The sequence below is a fragment of the Heptranchias perlo genome, chromosome 14 (genome assembly GCF_035084215.1).
Source record: "Heptranchias perlo isolate sHepPer1 chromosome 14, sHepPer1.hap1, whole genome shotgun sequence".
NCBI lineage: Eukaryota > Metazoa > Chordata > Chondrichthyes > Hexanchiformes > Hexanchidae > Heptranchias > Heptranchias perlo.
This window is the reverse complement of record NC_090338.1, coordinates 60,960,296-60,985,240: the sequence shown is the minus strand read 5'-3', so window position 1 is coordinate 60,985,240 and position 24,945 is coordinate 60,960,296. Positions and strand designations below refer to the sequence as shown.

Genomic DNA, 24,945 nt, shown 5'->3' with positions numbered 1-24,945 from the left:
GCAGGGACAGCTACGTAATGAACCCTAGGAACTCAAGTGAGTGCTCCCACCAGCATCTGCAATTAAAATGTATAATCACGTCTCAAACGATAAGTATTTGTAGGTAAATATTTAAAAATTCAGTAAAACTTTACATCGAGGAGTTCGCGTTGTTTTTATTCCATCTTGGACATCAGTTAGTACAGTAAAGCAACTGTTATTTATTAATGAGTGTCATTCACAATGAGGGACTAATGATTCCAAACAAAAGGTTGCAGCCATTAAGATTGATAATCAATTGTTGACAAAGGGAATAAGAGGCAGAAATGTGTCTGCTGTTGGATGTTTCCATTAATAAAAGTATCTGGACTTACTCCTCACTCCTGCCCCTATGATGTGGTAATGAAACTGGACGACACGGATTGGGTTACAAATTCAATTCCGCTAGCCAGTATTAGGTAGGACAGCCTCAATAGCTCAGGAAAGGGAGATGAAAAGCCCGCTCCCCCGCCCCCACCTACACACAGACACATAGGGTTCCCACTTGCGATTGCTATCCAATGACCCCTGCTAGAAACGTGTGGGCACAAGGTGAACACTAGGCTTTGTTGCAATGCCTCCAACAGTAGAATAGCTCACCCACACTCAGGTCCAAGCTTATGTGTGCAGCAAACAGGGCTAGCGGTGCCATTGTGAGTCAGCAGCCCTGCGCGAGGAGGGGTGCTGAAGTCCTTCATAGGTTGTGTAACTCAGTCCAGAAGAGAAGGCACAAGTGGAACCAGGGATGTTCAAGTCAACATTCAGACTATTCCAAATTTCTGGAAGACAGACCAATTATTGCAAAGTGACTTCAGCTGAAAACCTGTCTTCCCAGTCCCATTAAAAATATTGATTTTTTTTGTTTCTATTTGACACAGTAGTCACGTTTGATTTAGGCCTCATTATAACCTTCTGGTCCTTTCATTACATCCCCAGTAATGGCCCCACCAAACTGGAAACTGCTTCAAGTGGACTAACCCCAGGTGGTCAGTAAAAATTGAATAAATATGAGCAGTAAACCGTCTGGAAAGTTTTACTGTTTAATTGCTGCAGTTTAACCTCCACATTAACACTTGCACCTAGTGAGGTGCAACAGGCCCACTGTGTACTGGGACACTGGGATATTTATGGAACACTGAAATGGGGTCAAGTCAGGCCAGATTAATCACTCAGTGAGCTGAGCTGCGAGGGGACTGGCAGCTGCTTTGCTGCTGCCGTTATGTGCTCATCTTTCTCCCCCTGTGCCTTCTCCCCTGAAGGCTAGGTGAGGTTCTACCCTGACCAAGTCGCAAGGAGCGTCTGCAGGATACCCGATTGCAGGGGGGATCCAACTGAGCCCGATCCGGTCCTCAGCTGACAGCTTCATTCAAGGCATCGGGGCAGTGCAATTCCACCCCTCCCCCTCGACTATTGGCAAAGAGGCCAATTGTATTGTCCCTACTGCTGCCTGGCTGAGATCAGCTAACTTAGCACGGACCAAGGATCGATCATGGTCTGAATGCTCAGCTGCTTAGCTAGTGCTGCTTGACAGGTTCAATCCTCCAAAGTCAAATTTAAAACAAGTACACAGACTATTCAAAAAAAGAGTTTCTCTTTTATTTATAAGGCAATGAATAAAGAGAGCGGGTGGTCGTTATATTATCACAATCTTTGATTAAATTTATTAGAAACGCTGGGAACTCTTCAAGAGGACCAAGGAAATCGGCAGGAAGCTGCGAATCTTTGATCTTGGTTCATAAATTTGGTGCAAGGGCTAAAATACAACAAAAATATAGAGTCTCTTCAAGTACAATCTACACAAGTTAACAAAACAGACACCGTCTCACACAATCACTATACACCCTCCAAGGCCATCAGTAAATTAAAATGGCTGCTCTTGCCCGACTTGCTTCTCCTCCTCCTCTTCACCATCCCCCCCCCCCCCCCCGCAAACCTTTGCCCAGCTCTGAGATCTAGGCTGCAGTACGCAGAGCAATCTGGAGCTTGTATTTCACCTCAGCAGATTTTCTCGGCCAAGGATATTAAAGAAAACGACAGCCCGCACCACGTGTAACTTCCCTCACAATTGGGGAGCACTAAGCCCTTCAAAAGCCTGAAAATGGCCAAATCCACTCAGATACAGTGCTCCCCCTTTTTATTTTGCTTTTATTCCAGCCCGGGGGATGCGGCAGGCGAAGGGGGAAAGAGAAGAGAGAAAGAGGAGCCAACCAACCCATTAATCATAGCTTTATTGAGTTGTAAATAAAGTGAAGCTGAAGACAGGGGTCTCAATTTCAGGGCCCCTGAATACTGCAATATGGTCCGTGGAGGTCAACGGCCCTTTGCTTCTGCTTATCGATCTCCCCTTTGACTCATTTATTTCTGAAGGCACCATTTGGTTATCACCCCCAACTGGTCCCAGGAAGACGCCATATGGCATTTACTGCAGATGTTCTGAATGCATGTGGGCTTTAGCAAGTGATGGAGTGCAGTGAAGTCTAAACAGTTCATCATTTGAAGAGGAGAGGGAGAGGAGAGCAAGAGGAACGATACAACCTGTCCGCCAAGACTTCAACTCTTCACCCCGCTGTCCTAGGTAAGGGGGTTCATAGGTCACAGTCCACATGAACCCCACAAAATTGTGCAACTGGGAAAGTAGTGTAAAGACGGAATCTGGTGGGGAGAACAGTCTACGTGACCCGTGTACTTTGTGCACATGGGATGCATTTTAAGGCGTAATCCGATGGGGTAAAAAAATAATAGTCCTGATATTTGCTTAACTGAGTTGGTTCAGTTTTCCTCGATCATGTCCAAGTCCAGATCCTCACAGGTGCGTTGGAATGGGATGGCTTCCGTGCTGCCACAATAATTCTTGGGATCCTCCTCTTCGTCACTTTCGCTCAGTGTTTCAATCCGGCAGCTTCTCGCTGGGCAGCTGTGTGACAAGTCCAGTCTGAAGGTTGCGGTGTCCGGGATGGACACAGGAGACTGGCCCTTCAGGGGTTTCCTCTCCTCCAGCTCAAGGCAAGCAGGACTGCTCAGGTTCCTCCTCTGCAACCAAAACAAAACAAAGGTGAAAAACCCTCATTGGAACAAGAGGTCTGAATATACATTTATAGGGTAACGGGCATCAACGATTGCAGATTGGGGGTGCACCGGTCCAACAGACCAAGACCATGTTCAAATTTGGAGCATACTGTAACTGATATTTACCTGCTTTCAATAGGGGAAGCCTATGTTGAGTCTGAATGTTAATGTAAAAATGGAGACCCAGGCACCAGCAAGAACTCACCTGGATGAAATGGGGCTATACAGATCATGCCATCTCTCCTCCCCCTCCTCCCAAATTTTCTGTCACCCTCTCCTGAAGGTGGAGAAACTTACGCTGGGTATACTTCACAGGCATTTCTGGTACCTTTCCAGATTTGAGGAGTGAATGTGTGTGTGCGTGCGTGCGCGCGTGTATACACGCTGAACCCAATTCTGTTTTCATTTAATATCCACACATGCACTTCCAGAAGGGGTTATTGGATTATCAGAAGGAACCATGACTGAATCTCATTTCCCACCTGCCCCACCCCTCAGCCCAGGGACACGAATATCCTCACTATTCCTGCTGAAATCAGCTAGCTCAGCAGTGACCAGGGATTGAATCTGCGACCTTCCTGGCCTATTTGGCTCGCCACGCCGCCAGGGAGCGACTTATCAAATAAGTTGCATTGCAGCTACATAGAGAGCAGACAATGAAGGACCTCTGATAAAAGGCTGGCTCACCTGGGATTCTGTACACTGCACCAATTCTACGGCAATCCTTCATTATAACAGTACGTTAAGCAGTACTGAAAGAGGGTTTATCTTCACAACAGAGCAGATCCTCACAGGGATGAGTGGGGCAAAGAAGGGGAAAGAATGCAGGTCAAGCTTTGTGAACCATTCTAGTTCGACATGATGTCTAGGCATTATTTCGTTTTAACACACACGCACACCTTTACGATCGGGGGATTAATAGGAATCTCAATTTCAGATACGAGAAAGCCATAACAATGCAGTCATGCTGTTTTACATGATGTTATCTTGCTGCTCATTATTTTTTTCTTAGCTCTCGTGTAAACTGTAGATCAAATGGAAAATTTCATCAGGAATGGAAATATCACTGGTGAAGTCGAGGACAGGTAGTTTTGTTCAGGTGTGCGAGAAGGTCAAAAGTCAACAAATCACAGCTGTAGTACCCAATCTCTGCCACTGGATGGTACTATAGAACTATAACACTGCAATATCCATCTCACGCCACTGGGTTGTGCTACGCAGATAGAGGGGCCGAAAACCATCCTTTAGAAGGTGATGATGTAAGGGCTATGGGAGCAGGGGCCAGTGATGTTAGGGCTATGGGAGCAGGGGCCAGTGATGTTAGGGCTATGGGAGCAGGGGCCAGTGATGTAAGGGCTATGGGAGCAGGGGCCAGTGATGTAAGGGCTATGGGAGCAGCGGCCAGTGAGTTAAGTGCGATGGGAGCAGGGGCCAGTGAGGTAAGGGCTATTGGAGCAGGGGCCAGTGATGTAAGGGCTATGGGAGCAGCGGCCAGTGAGTTAAGTGCGATGGGAGCAGGGGCCAGTGAGGTAAGGGCTATTGGAGCAGGGGCCAGTGATGTAAGGGCTATGGGAGCAGGGGCCAGTGATGTAAGGGCTATGGGAGCAGGGGCCAGTGATGTAAGGGCTATGGGAGCAGGGGCCAGTGATGTAAGGGCTATGGGAGCAGGGGCCAGTGATGTAAGGGCTATGGGAGCAGGGGCCAGTGATGTAAGGGCTATGGGAGCAGGGGCCAGTGATGTAAGGGCTATGGGAGCAGGGGCCAGTGATGTAAGGGCAATGGGAGCAGGGGCCAGTGAGATAAGTGCTATGGGAGCAGGGACCAGTGATGTAAGGGCTATGAGAGCAGGGACCAGTGATGTAAGGGCTATGGGAGAAGGGGCCAGTGAGGTAAGGGCGATGGGAGCAGGGGCCAGTGATGTAAGGGCTATGGGAGCAGGGGCCAGTGATGTAAGGGCTATGGGAGCAGGGGCCAGTGAGGTAAGGGCGATGGGAGCAGGGGCCAGTGAGGTAAGGGCGATGGGAGCAGGGGCCAGTGAGGTAAGGGCGATGGGAGCAGGGGCCAGTGAGGTAAGGGCTATGGGAGCAGGGGCCAGTGAGGTAAGTGCTATGGGAGCAGGGGCCAGTGAGGTAAGGGCTATTAGAGCAGGGGCCAGTGAGGTAAGGGCTATGGGAGCAGGGGCCAGTGATGTAAGGGCTATGGGAGCAGGGGCCAGTGATGTAAGGGCTATGGGAGCAGGGGCCAGTGAGATAAGTGCAATGGGAGCAGGGACCAGTGATGTAAGGGCGATGGGAGCAGGGGCCAGTGATGTAAGGGCGATGGGAGCAGGGGCCAGTGATGTAAGGGCGATGGGAGCAGGGGCCAGTGATGTAAGGGCTATGGGAGCAGGGGCCAGTGAGGTAAGGGCTATGGGAGCAGGGGCCAGTGAGGTAAGGGCTATGGGAGCAGGGGCCAGTGAGGTAAGGGCTATGGGAGCAGGGGCCAGTGATGTAAGGGCTGTGGGAGCAGGGGCCAGTGATGTAAGGGCTGTGGGAGCAGGGGCCAGTGAGGTAAGGGCTATGGGAGCAGGGGCCAGTGATGTAAGGGCTATGGGAGCAGGGGCCAGTGAGGTAAGTGCTATGGGAGCAGGGGCCAGTGAGGTAAGGGCTATGAGAGCAGGGGCCAGTGAGGTAAGGGCTATGGGAGCAGGGGCCAGTGATGTAAGGGCGATGGGAGCAGGGGCCAGTGAGATAAGTGCAATGGGAGCAGGGACCAGTGATGTAAGGGCGATGGGAGCAGGGGCCAGTGATGTAAGGGCGATGGGAGCAGGGGCCAGTGATGTAAGGGCTATGGGAGCAGGGGCCAGTGATGCAAGGGCTGTGGGAGCAGGGGCCAGTGATGTAAGGGCTGTGGGAGCAGGGGCCAGTGAGGTAAGGGCTATTGGAGCAGGGGCCAGTGAGGTAAGGGCTATGGGAGCAGGGGCCAGTGAGGTCAGGGCTATGGGAGCAGGGGCCAGTGATGTAAGGGCTATGGGAGCAGGGGCCAGTGATGTAAGGGCTATGGGAGCAAGGGCCAGTGATGTAAGGGCTATGGGAGCAAGGGCCAGTGATGTAAGGGCTATGGGAGCAGGGGCCAGTGATGTAAGGGCTATGGGAGCAGCGGCCAGTGAGTTAAGTGCGATGGGAGCAGGGGCCAGTGAGGTAAGGGCTATTGGAGCAGGGGCCAGTGATGTAAGGGCTATGGGAGCAGGGGCCAGTGATGGAAGGGCTATGGGAGCAGGGGCCAGTGATGTAAGGGCTATGGGAGCAGGGGCCAGTGAGATAAGTGCTATGGGAGCAGGGACCAGTGATGTAAGGGCTATGAGAGCAGGGACCAGTGATGTAAGGGCTATGGGAGAAGGGGCCAGTGAGGTAAGGGCGATGGGAGCAGGGGCCAGTGATGTAAGGGCGATGGGAGCAGGGGCCAGTGAGGTAAGGGCTATGGGAGCAGGGGCCAGTGATGTAAGGGCTATGGGAGCAGGGGCCAGTGATGCAAGGGCGATGGGAGCAGGGACCAGTGATGCAAGAGCGATGGGAGCAGGGGCCAGTGATGTAAGGGCGATGGGAGCAGGGGCCAGTGAGGTAAGGGCGATGGGAGCAGGGGCCAGTGAGGTAAGGGCTATGGGAGCAGGGGCCAGTGATGTAAGGGCTATGGGAGCAGGGGCCAGTGAGATAAGTGCAATGGGAGCAGGGACCAGTGATGTAAGGGCGATGGGAGCAGGGGCCAGTGATGTAAGGGCGATGGGAGCAGGGGCCAGTGATGTAAGGGCGATGGGAGCAGGGGCCAGTGATGTAAGGGCTATGGGAGCAGGGGCCAGTGATGTAAGGGCTATGGGAGCAGGGGCCAGTGATGTAAGGGCTGTGGGAGCAGGGGCCAGTGATGTAAGGGCTATTGGAGCAGGGGCCAGTGAGGTAAGGGCTATGGGAGCAGGGGCCAGTGAGGTCAGGGCGATGGGAGCAGGGGCCAGTGAGGTAAGGGCGATGGGAGCAGGGGCCAGTGAGGTAAGGGCTATGGGAGCAGGGGCCAGTGAGGTAAGTGCTATGGGAGCAGGGGCCAGTGAGGTAAGGGCTATTAGAGCAGGGGCCAGTGAGGTAAGGGCTATGGGAGCAGGGGCCAGTGATGTAAGGGCTATGGGAGCAGGGGCCAGTGATGTAAGGGCTATGGGAGCAGGGGCCAGTGAGATAAGTGCAATGGGAGCAGGGACCAGTGATGTAAGGGCGATGGGAGCAGGGGCCAGTGATGTAAGGGCGATGGGAGCAGGGGCCAGTGATGTAAGGGCGATGGGAGCAGGGGCCAGTGATGTAAGGGCTATGGGAGCAGGGGCCAGTGAGGTAAGGGCTATGGGAGCAGGGGCCAGTGAGGTAAGGGCTATGGGAGCAGGGGCCAGTGAGGTAAGGGCTATGGGAGCAGGGGCCAGTGATGTAAGGGCTGTGGGAGCAGGGGCCAGTGATGTAAGGGCTGTGGGAGCAGGGGCCAGTGAGGTAAGGGCTATGGGAGCAGGGGCCAGTGATGTAAGGGCTATGGGAGCAGGGGCCAGTGAGGTAAGTGCTATGGGAGCAGGGGCCAGTGAGGTAAGGGCTATGAGAGCAGGGGCCAGTGAGGTAAGGGCTATGGGAGCAGGGGCCAGTGATGTAAGGGCGATGGGAGCAGGGGCCAGTGAGATAAGTGCAATGGGAGCAGGGACCAGTGATGTAAGGGCGATGGGAGCAGGGGCCAGTGATGTAAGGGCGATGGGAGCAGGGGCCAGTGATGTAAGGGCTATGGGAGCAGGGGCCAGTGATGCAAGGGCTGTGGGAGCAGGGGCCAGTGATGTAAGGGCTGTGGGAGCAGGGGCCAGTGAGGTAAGGGCTATTGGAGCAGGGGCCAGTGAGGTAAGGGCTATGGGAGCAGGGGCCAGTGAGGTAAGGGCTATGGGAGCAGGGGCCAGTGATGTAAGGGCTATGGGAGCAGGGGCCAGTGATGTAAGGGCTATGGGAGCAAGGGCCAGTGATGTAAGGGCTATGGGAGCAAGGGCCAGTGATGTAAGGGCTATGGGAGCAGGGGCCAGTGATGTAAGGGCTATGGGAGCAGCGGCCAGTGAGTTAAGTGCGATGGGAGCAGGGGCCAGTGAGGTAAGGGCTATTGGAGCAGGGGCCAGTGATGTAAGGGCTATGGGAGCAGGGGCCAGTGATGGAAGGGCTATGGGAGCAGGGGCCAGTGATGTAAGGGCTATGGGAGCAGGGGCCAGTGAGATAAGTGCTATGGGAGCAGGGACCAGTGATGTAAGGGCTATGAGAGCAGGGACCAGTGATGTAAGGGCTATGGGAGAAGGGGCCAGTGAGGTAAGGGCGATGGGAGCAGGGGCCAGTGATGTAAGGGCGATGGGAGCAGGGGCCAGTGAGGTAAGGGCTATGGGAGCAGGGGCCAGTGATGTAAGGGCTATGGGAGCAGGGGCCAGTGATGCAAGGGCGATGGGAGCAGGGACCAGTGATGCAAGAGCGATGGGAGCAGGGGCCAGTGATGTAAGGGCGATGGGAGCAGGGGCCAGTGAGGTAAGGGCGATGGGAGCAGGGGCCAGTGAGGTAAGGGCTATGGGAGCAGGGGCCAGTGATGTAAGGGCTATGGGAGCAGGGGCCAGTGAGATAAGTGCAATGGGAGCAGGGACCAGTGATGTAAGGGCGATGGGAGCAGGGGCCAGTGATGTAAGGGCGATGGGAGCAGGGGCCAGTGATGTAAGGGCGATGGGAGCAGGGGCCAGTGATGTAAGGGCTATGGGAGCAGGGGCCAGTGATGTAAGGGCTATGGGAGCAGGGGCCAGTGATGTAAGGGCTGTGGGAGCAGGGGCCAGTGATGTAAGGGCTATTGGAGCAGGGGCCAGTGAGGTAAGGGCTATGGGAGCAGGGGCCAGTGAGGTCAGGGCTCTTGGAGCAGGGGCCAGTGATGTAAGGGCTATGGGAGCAGGGGCCAGTGATGTAAGGGCTATGGGAGCAGGGGCCAGTGGTGTAAGGGCTATGGGAGCAAGGGCCAGTGATGTAAGGGCTATGGGAGCAGGGGCCAGTGATGTAAGGGCTATGGGAGCAGGGGCCAGTGATGCAAGGGCTATGGGAGCAGGGGCCAGTGATGCAAGGGCTATGGGAGCAGGGGCCAGTGATGCAAGGGCTATGGGAGCAGGGGCCAGTGAGATAAGTGCAATGGGAGCAGGGACCAGTGATGTAAGGGCGATGGGAGCAGGGGCCAGTGATGTAAGGGCGATGGGAGCAGGGGCCAGTGATGTCAGGGCTGTGGGAGCAGGGGCCAGTGATGTAAGGGCTATTGGAGCAGGGGCCAGTGAGGTAAGGGCTTTGGGAGCAGGGGCCAGTGATGTAAGGGCTATGGGAGCAGGGGCCAGTGATGTAAGGGCTATGGGAGCAGGGGCCAGTGAGGTAAGGGCTATGGGAGCAGGGGCCAGTGAGGTAAGGGCTATGGGAGCAGGGGCCAGTGATGTAAGGGCTATGGGAGCAAGGGCCAGTGATGTTAGGGCTATGGGAGCAGGGGCCAGTGATGTAAGGGCTATGGGAGCAGGGGCCAGTGATGTAAGGGCTATGGGAGCAGGGGCCAGTGATGTTAGGGCTATGGGAGCAAGGGCCAGTTATGTAAGGGCTATGGGAGCAGGGGACAGTGAGATAAGTGCTATGGGAGCAGGGACCAGTGATGTTAGGGCTATGAGAGCAGGGACCAGTGATGTAAGGGCTATGGGAGAAGGGGCCAGTGAGGTAAGGGCGATGGGAGCAGGGGCCAGTGAGGTAAGGGCGATGGGAGCAGGGGCCAGTGATGTCAGGGCTATGGGAGCAGGGGCCAGTGATGTAAGGGCGATGGGAGCAGGGGCCAGTGAGGTAAGGGCTATGGGAGCAGGGGCCAGTGAGGTAAGGGCTATGGGAGCAGGGGCCAGTGAGATAAGTGCAATGGGAGCAGGGACCAGTGATGCAAGGGCGATGGGAGCAGGGGCCAGTGATGTAAGGGCGATGGGAGCAGGGGCCAGTGAGGTAAGGGCTATGGGAGCAGGGGCCAGTGAGGTAAGGGCTATGGGAGCAGGGGCCAGTGAGGTAAGGGCTATGGGAGCAGGGGCCAGTGAGGTAAGGGCTATGGGAGCAGGGGCCAGTGAGGTAAGGGCTATGGGAGCAGGGGCCAGTGAGGTAAGGGCTATGGGAGCAGGGGCCAGTGATGTAAGGGCTATGGGAGCAGGGGCCAGTGAGATAAGTGCAATGGGAGCAGGGACCAGTGATGTAAGGGCGATGGGAGCAGGGGCCAGTGATGTCAGGGCGATGGGAGCAGGGGCCAGTGATGTAAGGGCGATGGGAGCAGGGGCCAGTGATGTAAGGGCTATGGGAGCAGGGGCCAGTGATGTAAGGGCTATGGGAGCAGGGGCCAGTGATGTAAGGGCTGTGGGAGCAGGGGCCAGTGATGTCAGGGCTATTGGAGCAGGGGCCAGTGAGGTAAGGGCTATGGGAGCAGGGGCCAGTGAGGTCAGGGCTCTTGGAGCAGGGGCCAGTGATGTAAGGGCTATGGGAGCAGGGGCCAGTGATGTAAGGGCTATGGGAGCAGGGGCCAGTGATGTAAGGGCTATGGGAGCAAGGGCCAGTGATGTAAGGGCTATGGGAGCAGGGGCCAGTGATGTAAGGGCTATGGGAGCAGGGGCCAGTGATGCAAGGGCTATGGGAGCAGGGGCCAGTGATGTAAGGGCTATGGGAGCAGGGGCCAGTGAGATAAGTGCAATGGGAGCAGGGACCAGTGATGTAAGGGCGATGGGAGCAGGGGCCAGTGATGTAAGGGCGATGGGAGCAGGGGCCAGTGAGGTAAGGGCTATGGGAGCAGGGGCCAGTGATGTAAGGGCTATGGGAGCAAGGGCCAGTGATGTTTGGGCGATGGGAGCAGGGGCCAGTGATGTAAGGGCTATGGGAGCAGGGGCCAGTGAGGTAAGGGCTATGGGAGCAGGGGCCAGTTATGTAAGGGCTATGGGAGCAGGGGACAATGAGATAAGTGCTATGGGAGCAGGGACCAGTGATGTCAGGGCTATGGGAGCAGGGGCCAGTGATGTAAGGGCTATGGGAGCAGGGGCCAGTGATGTTAGGGCTATGGGAGCAGGGGCCAGTGATGTAAGGGCTATTGGAGCAGGGGCCAGTGATGTTAGGGATATGGGAGCAGGGGCCAGTGATGTAAGGGCTATGGGAGCAGGGGCCAGTGATGTTAGGGCTATGGGAGCAGGGGCCAGTGAGGTAAGTGCTATGGGAGCAGGGGCCAGTGAGGTAAGTGCTATGGGAGCAGGGGCCAGTGAGGTAAGGGCTATTGGAGCAGGGGCCAGTGAGGTAAGGGCTATGGGAGCAGGGGCCAGTGAGGTAAGGGCTATGGGAGCAGGGGCCAGTGAGGTAAGGGCTATGGGAGCAGGGGCCAGTGAGGTAAGGGCTATGGGAGCAGGGGCCAGTGAGGTAAGGGCTATGGGAGCAGGGGCCAGTGATGTAAGGGCTGTGGGAGCAGGGGCCAGTGAGATAAGTGCAATGGGAGCAGGGGCCAGTGATGTAAGGGCGATGGGAGCAGGGGCCAGTGATGTAAGGGCGATGGGAGCAGGGGCCATTGATGTAAGGGCAATGGGAGCAGGGGCCAGTGATGTAAGGGCTATGGGAGCAGGGGCCAGTGATGTAAGGGCTGTGGGAGCAGGGGCCAGTGATGTAAGGGCTGTGGGAGCAGGGGCCAGTGATGTAAGGGCTATTGGAGCAGGGGCCAGTGAGGTAAGGGCTATGGGAGCAGGGGCCAGTGAGGTCAGGGCTCTTGGAGCAGGGGCCAGTGATGTAAGGGCTATGGGAGCAGGGGCCAGTGATGTAAGGGCTATGGGAGCAGGGGCCAGTGATGTAAGGGCTATGGGAGCAAGGGCCAGTGATGTAAGGGCTATGGGAGCAGGGGCCAGTGATGTAAGGGCTATGGGAGCAGGGGCCAGTGATGCAAGGGCTGTGGGAGCAGGGGCCAGTGATGTAAGGGCTATGGGAGCAGGGGCCAGTGAGATAAGTGCAATGGGAGCAGGGACCAGTGATGTAAGGGCGATGGCAGCAGGGGCCAGTGATGTAAGGGCGATGGGAGCAGGGGCCAGTGATGTAAGGGCGATGGGAGCAGGGGCCAGTGAGGTAAGGGCTATGGGAGCAGGGGCCAGTGATGTTAGGGCTATGGGAGCAAGGGCCAGTGATGTTAGGGCTATGGGAGCAGGGGCCAGTGATGTAAGGGCTATGGGAGCAGGGGCCAGTGAGGTAAGGGCTATGGGAGCAGGGGCCAGTGATGTAAGGGCTATGGGAGCAGGGGCCAGTGATGTAAGGGCTATGGGAGCAGGGGCCAGTGATGTAAGGGCTATTGGAGCAGGGGCCAGTGATGTTAGGGCTATGGGAGCAGGGGCCAGTGATGTAAGGGCTATGGGAGCAGGGGCCAGTGATGTTAGGGCTATGGGAGCAGAGGCCAGTGATGTAAGGGCTATGGGAGCAGAGGCCAGTGAGGTCAGTGCTATGGGAGCAGGGGCCAGTGAGGTAAGGGCTATTGGAGCAGGGGCCAGTGATGCAAGGGCTGTGGGAGCAGGGGCCAGTGATGCAAGGGCTATGGGAGCAGGGGCCAGTGAGATAAGGGCTATGGGAGCAGGGGCCAGTGATGTAAGGGCTATGGGAGCAGGGGCCAGTGAGATAAGGGCTATGGGAGCAGGGGCCAGTGAGGTAAGGGCTATGGGAGCAGGGGCCAGTGATGTAAGGGCTATGGGAGCAGGGGCCAGTGATGTCAGGGCTATGGGAGCAGGGGCCAGTATGTAAGGGCTATGGGAGCAGGGGCCAGTGATGTGAGGGCTATTGGAGCAGGGGCCAGTGATGTGAGGGCTATGGGAGCAGGGGCCAGTGATGGAAGGGCTATGGGAGCAGGGGCCAGTGATGTAAGGGCTATGGGAGCAGAGGCCAGTGAGGTCAGTGCTGTGGGAGCAGGGGCCAGTGAGGTCAGGGCTCTTGGAGCAGGGGCCAGTGATGTAAGGGCTATGGGAGCAGGGGCCAGTGATGTAAGGGCTATGGGAGCAGGGGCCAGTGAGATAAGGGCTATGGGAGCAGGGACCAGTGATGTAAGGGCTATGGGAGCAGGGGACAGTGATGTAAGTGCTATGGGAGCAGGGGCCAGTGAGGTAAGGGCTATTGGAGCAGGGGCCAGTGATGTAAGGGCTATGGGAGCAGGGGCCAGTGATGTAAGGGCTATGGGAGCAGGGGCCAGTGATGTCAGGGCGATGGGAGCAGGGGCCAGTGATGTCAGGGCGATGGGATCAGGGGCCAGTGATGTCAGGGCGATGGGATCAGGGGCCAGTGATGTCAGGGCGATGGGAGCAGGGGCCAGTGAGATAAGGGCTGTGGGAGCAGGGGCCAGTGATGTTAGGGCTATGGGAGCAGGGGCCAGTGAGATAAGGGCGATGGGAGCAGGGACCAGTGATGTCAGGGCTATGGGAGCAGGGACCAGTGATGTAAGGGCTGTGGGAGCAGGGGGCAGTGATGTAAGGGCTATGGGAGCAGGGGGCAGTGATGTCAGGGCTATGGGAGCAGGGGCCAGTGATGTAAGGGCTATGGGAGCAGGGGCCAGTGAGGTAAGGGCTTGGGGAGCAGGGGCCAGTGAGATAAGTGGTATGGGAGCAGGGGCCAGTGATGTCAGGGCTGTGGGAGCAGGGGCCAGTGATGTAAGGGCTCTGGGAGCAGGGACCAGTGATGTAAGGGCTCTGGGAGCAGGGACCAGTGATGTAAGGGCTCTGGGAGCAGGGGCCAGTGATGTAAGGGCTGTGGGAGCAGGGGCCAGTGATGTCTGGGGAAGTCGGGGGTGGCGGGGGGCAGTGAGGTAATTGCTATGGGAGCAGGGACCAGTGAGATAAGTGCTCTGGGAACAGGGGCCAGTGATGTCAGGGCTGTGGGAGCAGGGGCCAGTGATGTAAGGGCTATGGGAGCAGGGACCAGTGATGTAAGGGCTATGGGAGCAGGGACCAGTGATGTAAAGGCTATGGGAGCAGGGACCAGTGATGTATGGGGAAGTCGGGGGTGGCGGGGGGCAGTGAGATAAGTGCTATGGGAGCAGGGGGCAGTGATGTCAGGGCTATGGGAGCAGGGGCCAGTGATGTAAGGGCTATGGGAGCAGGGGCCAGTGATGTAAGGGCTATGGGAGCAGGGGACAGTGAGGTTCGGGCTGTGAGAGCAGGGGTCAGTGAGGTAAGGGCTATTGGAGCAGGGGCCAGTGAGGTAAGGGCTTGGGGAGCAGGGGCCAGTGAGATAAGTGGTATGGGAGCAGGGGCCAGTGATGTCAGGGCTATGGGAGCAGGGGCCAGTGATGTAAGGGCTATGGGAGCAGGGACCAGTGATGTAAGGGCTCTGGGAGCAGGGACCAGTGATGCAAGGGCTCTGGGAGCAGGGACCAGTGATGTAAGGGCTGTGGGAGCAGGGGCCAGTGATGTATGGGGAAGTCGGGGGTGGCGGGGGGCAGTGAGATAAGTGCTATGGGAGCAGGGACCAGTGAGATGAGTGCTATGGGAGCAGGGACCAGTGATGGAAGGGCTATGGGAGCAGGGACCAGTGATGTTAGGGCTATGGGAGCAGGGACCAGTGAGATAAGTGCAATGGGAGCAGGGACCAGTGAGATAAGTGCAATGGGAGCAGGGACCAGTGAAATAAGTGCAATGGGAGCAGGGACCAGTGAGTTAAGTGCTATGAGAATAGGGGCCAGTGAGATAAGCGCTATGGGAGCAGGGACCAGTGAGTTAAGTGCTATGAGAATAGGGGCCAGTGAAATAAGCGCTATGGGAGTAGGGGCCAGTGATGCAAGGGCTATGGGAGCAGGGGCCAGTGATGTAAGGGCTATGGGAGCAGGGGCCAGTGAGATAAGTGCAATGGGAGCAGGGACCAGTGATGTAAGGGCGATGGGAGCAGGGGCCAGTGATGTAAGGGTGATGGGAGCAGGGGCCAGTGAGGTAAGGGCTATGGGAGCAGGGGCCAGTGATGTAAGGGCTATGGGAGCAAGGGCCAGTGATGTTTGGGCGATGGGAGCAGGGGCCAGTGATGTAAGGGCTATGGGAGCAGGGGCCAGTGAGGTAAGGGCTATGGGAGCAGGGGCCAGTGAGGTAAGGGCTATGGGAGCAGGGGCCAGTGATGTAAGGGCTATGGGAGCAGGGGCCAGTGATGTAAGGGCTGTGGGAGCAGGGGCCAGTGATGTAAGGGCTGTGGGAGCAGGGGCCAGTGATGTAAGGGCTATTGGAGCAGGGGCCAGTGAGGTAAGGGCTTTGGGAGCAGGGGCCAGTGATGTAAGGGCTATGGGAGCAGGGGCCAGTGATGTAAGGGCTATGGGAGCAGGGGCCAGTGAGGTAAGGGCTATGGGAGCAGGGGCCAGTGAGGTAAGGGCTATGGGAGCAGGGGCCAGTGAGGTAAGGGCTATGGGAGCAGGGGCCAGTGAGGTAAGGGCTATGGGAGCAAGGGCCAGTGATGTTAGGGCTATGGGAGCAGGGGCCAGTGATGTAAGGGCTATGGGAGCAGGGGCCAGTGATGTAAGGGCTATGGGAGCAGGGGCCAGTGATGTTAGGGCTATGGGAGCAAGGGCCAGTTATGTAAGGGCTATGGGAGCAGGGGACAATGAGATAAGTGCTATGGGAGCAGGGACCAGTGATGTCAGGGCTATGGGAGCAGGGGCCAGTGATGTAAGGGCTATGGGAGCAGGGGCCAGTGATGTTAGGGCTATGGGAGCAGGGGCCAGTGATGTAAGGGCTATTGGAGCAGGGGCCAGTGATGTTAGGGATATGGGAGCAGGGGCCAGTGATGTAAGGGCTATGGGAGCAGGGGCCAGTGATGTTAGGGCTATGGGAGCAGGGGCCAGTGAGGTAAGTGCTATGGGAGCAGGGGCCAGTGAGGTAAGTGCTATGGGAGCAGGGGCCAGTGAGGTAAGGGCTATTGGAGCAGGGGCCAGTGATGCAAGGGCTGTGGGAGCAGGGGCCAGTGATGTAAGGGCTATGGGAGCAGGGGCCAGTGAGATAAGGGCTATGGGAGCAGGGGCCAGTGATGTAAGGGCGATGGGAGCAGGGGCCAGTGAGATAAGTGCAATGGGAGCAGGGGCCAGTGATGTAAGGGCGATGGGAGCAGGGGCCAGTGGTGTAAGGGCGATGGGAGCAGGGGCCATTGATGTAAGGGCTATGGGAGCAGGGGCCAGTGATGTAAGGGCTGTGGGAGCAGGGGCCAGTGATGTAAGGGCTATTGGAGCAGGGGCCAGTGAGGTAAGGGCTATGGGAGCAGGGGCCAGTGAGGTCAGGGCTCTTGGAGCAGGGGCCAGTGATGTAAGGGCTATGGGAGCAGGGGCCAGTGATGTAAGGGCTATGGGAGCAGGGGCCAGTGATGTAAGGGCTATGGGAGCAAGGGCCAGTGATGTAAGGGCTATGGGAGCAGGGGCCAGTGATGTAAGGGCTATGGGAGCAGGGGCCAGTGATGCAAGGGCTATGGGAGCAGGGGCCAGTGATGTAAGGGCTATGGGAGCAGGGGCCAGTGAGATAAGTGCAATGGGAGCAGGGACCAGTGATGTAAGGGCGATGGGAGCAGGGGCCAGTGATGTAAGGGCGATGGGAGCAGGGGCCAGTGAGGTAAGGGCTATGGGAGCAGGGGCCAGTGATGTTAGGGCTATGGGAGCAAGGGCCAGTGATGTTAGGGCTATGGGAGCAGGGGCCAGTGATGTAAGGGCTATGGGAGCAGGGGCCAGTGAGGTAAGGGCTATGGGAGCAGGGGCCAGTGATGTAAGGGCTATGGGAGCAGGGGCCAGTGATGTAAGGGCTATGGGAGCAGGGGCCAGTGATGTAAGGGCTATTGGAGCAGGGGCCAGTGATGTTAGGGCTATGGGAGCAGGGGCCAGTGAGGTAAGTGCTATGGGAGCAGGGGCCAGTGAGGTAAGGGCTATTGGAGCAGGGGCCAGTGATGCAAGGGCTGTGGGAGCAGGGGCCAGTGATGCAAGGGCTATGGGAGCAGGGGCCAGTGAGATAAGGGCTATGGGAGCAGGGACCAGTGATGTAAGGGCTATGGGAGCAGGGGCCAGTGAGATAAGGGCTATGGGAGCAGGGGCCAGTGAGGTAAGGGCTATGGGAGCAGGGGCCAGTGATGTAAGGGCTATGGGAGCAGGGGCCAGTGATGTCAGGGCTATGGGAGCAGGGGCCAGTATGTAAGGGCTATGGGAGCAGGGGCCAGTGATGTGAGGGCTATTGGAGCAGGGGCCAGTGATGTGAGGGCTATGGGAGCAGGGGCCAGTGATGGAAGGGCTATGGGAGCAGGGGCCAGTGATGTAAGGGCTATGGGAGCAGAGGCCAGTGAGGTCAGTGCTGTGGGAGCAGGGGCCAGTGAGGTCAGGGCTCTTGGAGCAGGGGCCAGTGATGTCAGGGCTATGGGAGCAGGGGCCAGTGATGTTAGGGCTGTTGGAGCAGGGGCCAGTGATGTTAGGGCTATGGGACCAGGGGCCAGTGATGTAAGGGCGATTGGAGCAGGGGCCAGTGATGTAAGGGCGATTGGAGCAGGGGCCAGTGATGTAAGAGCTATGGGACCAGGGGCCAGTGATGTAAGGGCTATGGGAGCAGGGGCCAGTGATGTAAGGGCTATGGGAGCAGGGGCCAGTGAGATAAGGGCTATGGGAGCAGGGACCAGTGATGTAAGGGCTATGGGAGCAGGGGACAGTGATGTAAGTGCTATGGGAGCAGGGGCCAGTGAGGTAAGGGCTATTGGAGCAGGGGCCAGTGATGTAAGGGCTATGGGAGCAGGGGCCAGTGATGTCAGGGCTATGGGAGCAGGGGCCAGTGATGTCAGGGCGATGGGAGCAGGGGCCAGTGATGTCAGGGCGATGGGAGCAGGGGCCAGTGATGTCAGGGCGATGGGAGCAGGGGCCAGTGATGTCAGGGCGATGGGATCAGGGGCCAGTGATGTCAGGGCTATTGGAGCAGGGGCCAGTGAGATAAGGGCTGTGGGAGCAGGGGCCAGTGATGTTAGGGCTATGGGAGCAGGGGCCAGTGAGATAAGGGCTATGGGAGCAGGGACCAGTGATGTCAGGGCTATGGGAGCAGGGACCAGTGATGTAAGGGCTGTGGGAGCAGGGGGCAGTGATGTAAGGGCTATGGGAGCAGGGGGCAGTGATGTCAGGGCTATGGGAGCAGGGGGCAGTGATGTAAGGGCTATGGGAGCAGGGGCCAGTGATGTAAGGGCTATGGGAGCAGGGGCCAGTGAGGTAAGGGCTTGGGGAGCAGGGGCCAGTGAGATAAGTGGTATGGGAGCAGGGGCCAGTGATGTCAGGGCTGTGGGAGCAGGGGCCAGTGATGTAAGGGCTCTGGGAGCAGGGACCAGTGATGTAAGGGCTCTGGGAGCAGGGACCAGTGATGTAAGGGCTCTGGGAGCAGGGGCCAGTGATGTAAGGGCTATGGGAGCAGGGGCCAGTGATGTCTGGGGAAGTCGGGGGTGGCGGGGGGCAGTGAGATAAGTGCTATGGGAGCAGGGGGCAGTGATGTAAGGGCTATGGGAGCAGGGACCAGTGAGATAAGTGCTCTGGGAGCAGGGGCCAGTGATGTCAGGGCTGTGGGAGCAGGGGCCAGTGATGTAAGGGCTATGGGAGCAGGGACCAGTGATGTAAGGGCTATGGGAGCAGGGACCAGTGATGTAAAGGCTATGGGAGCAGGGACCAGTGATGTATGGGGAAGTCGGGGGTGGCAGGGGGCAGTGAGATAAGTGCTATGGGAGCAGGGGGCAGTGATGTAAGGGCTATGGGAGCAGGGGCCAGTGATGTAAGGGCTATGGGAGCAGGGGCCAGTGATGTAAGGGCTATGGGAGCAGGGGACAGTGAGGTTCGGGCTGTGAGAGCAGGGGTCAGTGAGGTAAGGGCTATTGGAGCAGGGGCCAGTGAGGTAAGGGCTTGGGGAGCAGGGGCCAGTGAGGTAAGGGCTTGGGGAGCAGGGGCCAGTGAGATAAGTGGTATGGGAGCAGGGGCCAGTGATGTCAGGGCTATGGGAGCAGGGGCCAGTGATGTAAGGGCTATGGGAGCAGGGGCCAGTGATGTAAGGGCTATGGGAGCAGGGACCAGTGATGTAAGGGCTCTGGGAGCAGGGACCAGTGATGCAAGGGCTCTGGGAGCAGGGACCAGTGATGTAAGGGCTGTGGGAGCAGGGGCCAGTGAGATAAGTGCTATGGGAGCAGGGGCCAGTGAGATAAGTGCTATGGGAGCAGGGGCCAGTGATGTAAGGGCTATGGGAGCAGGGGCCAGTGATGTATGGGGAAGTCGGGGGTGGCGGGGGGCAGTGAGGTAATTGCTATGGGAGCAGGGACCAGTGAGATAAGTGCTCTGGGAGCAGGGGCCAGTGATGTAAGGGCTATGGGAGCAGGAGCCAGTGATGTAAAGGCTATGGGAGCAGGGGCCAGTGATGTATGGGGAAGTCGGGGGTGGCGGGGGGCAGTGAGATAAGTGCTATGGGAGCAGGGACCAGTGAGATGAGTGCTATGGGAGCAGGGACCAGTGATGGAAGGGCTATGGGAGCAGGGACCAGTGATGGAAGGGCTATGGGAGCAGGGACCAGTGAGATAAGTGCAATGGGAGCAGGGACCAGTGAGATAAGTGCAATGGGAGCAGGGACCAGTGAAATAAGTGCAATGGGAGCAGGGACCAGTGAGTTAAGTGCTATGAGAATAGGGGCCAGTGAGATAAGCGCTATGGGAGCAGGGACCAGTGAGTTAAGTGCTATGAGAATAGGGGCCAGTGAAATAAGCGCTATGGGAGTAGGGGCCAGTGAGGTGAGGGGAAGATGGGGAAGGGGCAGGGAGATGGAATTGTTCTTTTTTTCCTCAAATTTTCACCCTTTCCTTTAAGATGTCGAGTTTCACAGGCACCTGGTGCCTTGCATTAACTGCAAGTGGTCAGACTTTATACGCTAACCTCGACAGTCAATGTTGGCAGGCTATTTTGCCATGGAGGGAAACACAAGAGTCTGATCCTGTCCTTATCCAATATCCAAAAGAAAGATGTGCATTTACATCGTTCTTCATCAGGTGTCTCAGAAAGTACCAAAGTATTTCACATGCAATGAACCACTATGAAATGCAGTGACTTGTGTCGGCAAACACATGCACTTCTAGTGTGGGAGGGGGAGGTCACTAACAGCAAATTCCTCTATCCCAGGGGAATGGTGGTTAAACGTTGAGCTCTTACTGCTCACTAGCTGAGTTCAGCTAACTCAGCAGAGACAAGGGACTGAACCAGTGACTACACTTCAAAAGTACTCCGTTGGCTCTAAATCGCTTTGAGAGGTCCTGAAAGGCGCTATAGAAATGCAAGTTAATTCTTTCAGTGACTTTCCTGGTCTGTATGGCACAGCTTCTCACTGCATGAACTTGTTGAGCCATTTGGAGGAGGCAAGGAATTTTTTTTTTAAAAAGAAAAGCAGAAGAAAGTGATCAGCGGAAAAAACATCCACTGGCAAGTTGTTGGAGAGGTTGAGCTGTGAGCAGAACAATCTTCAGTCCTCCTGGCTGAGTAATAGTGCATCACATCGGGAGCATCTTACAAACCATCATTTATACTTTAGTCTCAAATATATGTGTATCAAAGAGAGAATGATCAACAGCTCCAGATGTTATTTAAAAATTAAGTTTTTTGGGGGGAGAGAAAGAGGGATGCACATTTCGCTATAATTGGTGAGAAAATTATCCCATTAGGTTTGCAATAACAAAGCAAAAGGGATTGCGCAGTCTGCAGATAATTACTATAGTCGACGAGTTAAACCTTCTCCCACCATATTTTCTCTACCCCCGCCCCCCCACCATCACCCCCATGCTGGGCCCAACATATAGTAAAGATCAGTTTCCTACCTGGGTACGTCTGTGGTGTTACAAAGAGATTATCTTCGGCCTGCCCCTTCCCCTCCCCCCATGATGCTCAGGTCAGATGTCACCCTATTGTTCCCACATGGTTTATTTTCAAACCAGCTCTCCCAAAATGTTAATATATACAAGCAAATCTGGTCACTTTCTCAACAAAACAGAGACATTAGGGGCAGGGCAGTGAGATGACGAGGGGAAAAAACACATCAACTTTCCAGGAAGATAAAAACTCAGAGGAAGCCATAAATCCGCACTCATTAACAAGGACATCATGATGGATTTCTAGCATTAAGGATGACACGGTGCAAGCGCCATTCCCAATAAATTATACAATCAGCCCCTTCATGTCTCTCAACAAAGAGCAGGCCCCGTATCCATTTTTTACAACACCAACCATGGCATTGTATTGGGCTGTCCTTTCCCTGCTGCTAAGGAACCATTTATCAGTGCACTCCAATTAAACTACCAACAGGCAAAGCAGAGAGCCGCTTTGAAACGCGGAGTCATTGAGAGGCTAAGTGTGGGAATGTCTCCCACAGTTACAATGCTGACGAACAAAAGGATTCAAGGGTTTTTCCTGGTTTTTGGCGCTGCGAGGCTGATCTTTGCCCGCTGGCCTGGGGAAACCAAGTCAGCAGTTTTAAAGGCTCCATGTTGTGTTCTTAGGAATTTTTCGTTTGCAGGCAAGAATGCTGTTTAAACATGGCAGATGAGAGGATTCCGGTTGCTGAACAAGCAGTCCACAGTTGTGTAGTTGAAGATGGCAGCATAAAAGTCCAAACTTGGGACGAGTGAAACCCAAACTGGGCTTGCAGCTTCTTTTCAAGGAGTAGGGCCCAACTAAGGCTTTTAAAACTGAAATGTAAATCTTCAGTATTTTCTGGCAACTTTCATGATTTAAACAAAAATTTAGTGTGGTGCTGCAGTTAAAGCCTGTTAGGGATAACACTAATCTTTGCAGTCTCCATTATAAAATGGCCGTCCGATGACATTAGAGAATAGACAAGTCCAGTAATAAACGCCATCTGATAAATTATAATTAAGCTATTTGGTGTGGGTATGTAAATAAAATATCAGCCTACAGCGGCCAAGACAGGCTAGTTGGGATGAGGTCTCCCCCCCTCCAATATTCACCAGCAACTACCTGCATTTATATAGCACCTTTAACATAGAAAAACATCTCAGATCTGTTCCACTCGCTTACAAGCTTAACAACAAAACATGGGATCACCTCAGGAAAATGATCTAGACACAAGAGATTCAGAATGCCATAAAATGCAGTGACCAATATGTGGGTAAGTAAGGAAACAGCTACATACCTGAACAGTTGCCAAGGGCACCTGATTTACAGCAACTGAGCTCGGGGGGGAGGGGGGGCAGGGAAAGCATTCGAGTACCATTGTGGTCATGATGCTCATATCAGGTCCCCAGATGGCCTAGTAATGGCAGTGCGCAGATCTTAGGCAAAATAGCAGTTGGGGTGCTGCAATTGGCCTCAGTGATCCTGGTATAGGGAGGGAGAAATATGCCAGGGCCCGACTCTTGGTTGTTACCCAGTAACTGCTACTGGGAGTGCTGGAAGCACCCAGCGCCCAAGGACCCAAATCCCAGGATAAGCCCGTGCCCTCAGCACAGGAGGTGGAGTGCCCAGGCTTAATCCATTTGCTACTGTGCAGATTTTCAGCAGCCAATTTCTGACATACACTCCCATGATCACAATGACACAACAATGGGGCCCCACGTTTAAGGGCTGAGGCTGTGTAAGGGGGGCACTTGCATTGACTGCAACCTGCAGCGCTCTGAACCTGACTGAGGTTATCAGAGTGCAAAGAGAACATGTTACCTTATCCTATCAGTCTGTATAGTACACGTGAAGTCTTACTCATTTCAGAGAACCTTTAAAAATGCATTTAACGAGGAAATAACTGCTCCGAGAGCCCTCCCTCTAAATTCATGCTCAGCACCACCCATCAGACATGTGCTATGCTTTATAAATATTCACCATTAACCAAAAGTCACAGGAGTAGCACATTTAAATAACTCTACTCCCCAACCACTGGATTGCTGGGAAACACAACTACACTAATCCCATCTCTCACTACTACCAACCCACGCAAACATAACAGCCTGACAAGTATTTTGTTGGGATATTAGTGGACCAACACTTTATGGCATCCTATTGTCCATTACTTTAACAGAGGCACTAATCCATTTAAGAACATAAGAAATAGGAGCAGGAGTAGGCCATACGGCCCCTCGAGCCTGCTCCGCCATTCAATAAGAGCATGGCTGATCTTCGATCTCAACTCCACTTTCCCACTACGTTTAAAATAAACAGCTCTATTAAAACAGCAGGCCAAGGAACATTAGCCACTAAAATCGCCAGTAGTACTTTCTTAAACCATGATTCGAAGAATACAAAATACTGAAGGGTCATAAAGTTGTTCTAGAAAGTGCTGAAGTTTACCCAGTGGCTCAGCAAGTTTATTCAGTGATCTGGAGGTCTGTGGCTCAATTCCCAGTCTGTGTCGAGCTTGTTCACTTCAGCTGGGGAGGCAGATTGGTGCTACAACTAGGGAGGCAGATGGGGTGCTACAATTGACCCAGATGGGCAAGAGGGGGTGCTACAATTGACCCCAATGGGCAGGAAGAGGGGGGTGCTACAATTGACCCAGATGGGCAAGAGGGGGTGCTACAATTGACCCCGATGGGCAGGAAGAGGGGGTGCTACAGTTGACCCAGCACTCCTGTGTTAGGGAAAGATTCCTGCTCTTGAATGCTATCCAGTGATGGGTGCTGGAAGTGCGAACATGGACGTCAGAAGAGGACAGGATCGGGCTCAGCTGCAGTGCTCCCATGGTCAAACAGCTTGCTCGCTCACCGCCTAAGGTTGGGTGTGAAGAATGAGCACTTGGGCTAGGTACCGGAGGTGACAGGCACCCATGGAACTATAGCCCAGTGAAGAGTCAATGCCCCCAGAAAAAGTTGAGAAAACGGACTATTCACAAATTTTTCTTCAAAAATTAAGACTTTCAGTAAGAGATTGGGTGACTTTTAGTAGGCAGAGTTCTGGTCATGCACAGAGCTTCAAGTGTGATGCTTTGACCTGCTCTTGGATCCATCTGAAACCCACTGGTGCCTGATGCTCTCTGCTTTTTACTGTCAGAGGCCCTCAGAAACTTTGGATGGACAGCATCACCACACAACAGCATGAGCTGCTAGTGCAGAGAGATTAATTGTGCAGCGACTGAAAACTCAGCTCAGGTCACTGTACAGAGAGAGAGGCCTGTAGCCGCCTGCTGGCCCTTGTAAGCTTCAACGCCTCCCGGCCTTCCCCTACCCAGCTGTGCACAGCTCTACAGGCCCCTCGTTAGAAAGGAGCTGCTCCTGAAGGTCATTCATTGACCCCGATTGGAATGCGCACACGTGGTCACCGGCTGAGCACGGTATCGGGCTCGATTCTGATGCTCCCCATGGGCAAAGAGCCGGACAACGCTCACTGTCTAAACTCACCTGGAAAAATGGCTACTTAGGCAAAATACCGGTGCACACCCAGAGAACTGTACCTAGGCATGAGTCAGCAACTTTAGCAGAGGGAAAGAAGAACATTAAGGATTAAAACAAAACAGAAATGAACCAAACAATGATTGGACCCTCGGTACTGTGACTGTTGGCTTCCTGTAGTTGCCACTGGAGCCCCAACAGTGTTGCACTGGCTGTAGGTTACGACTCCAGTCACATGATGGCAACACCACATTGATCACCGTAATGTGCAACTGCGAGCTAGTAACCAGATGCTTTGCCCTCGAGTTCTGCTCTGGAAACTGGCACAAATCTAATCCAAGGCGAGGCCCCGCAGCACAAAACAACTTGTTCCTAAGAAACTGACTTTCTCTGGAGAACAACCTGAATACCTTTGTTAAGGATTGCACAAGGCTGAATAATTGAACACTACTGCTGTCTATTTGTGGAT

At 55.2% G+C, this 24,945-nt stretch overlaps 1 protein-coding gene across 6 annotated transcripts in view; it reads right to left on the bottom strand.

Moving 5' to 3' along the window:
* Positions 1-1,592: 1,592 nt before the first annotated feature.
* fam53c (family with sequence similarity 53 member C) overlaps positions 1,593-24,945 on the bottom strand; it is a 79,619-nt gene continuing 56,266 nt past the window's right edge. For 4 of the 6 annotated variants that reach the window (XM_067996492.1, XM_067996493.1, XM_067996496.1 and 1 more), the window contains one exon: positions 1,593-3,048. In XM_067996492.1, coding sequence (XP_067852593.1) covers positions 2,788-3,048 — 261 coding nt within the window. In that variant the 3' untranslated portion in view covers positions 1,593-2,787. The remainder of the gene's footprint in view (positions 3,049-24,945) is intronic. The other 2 variants (XM_067996494.1, XR_010965698.1) reach the window with 2 other exon arrangements.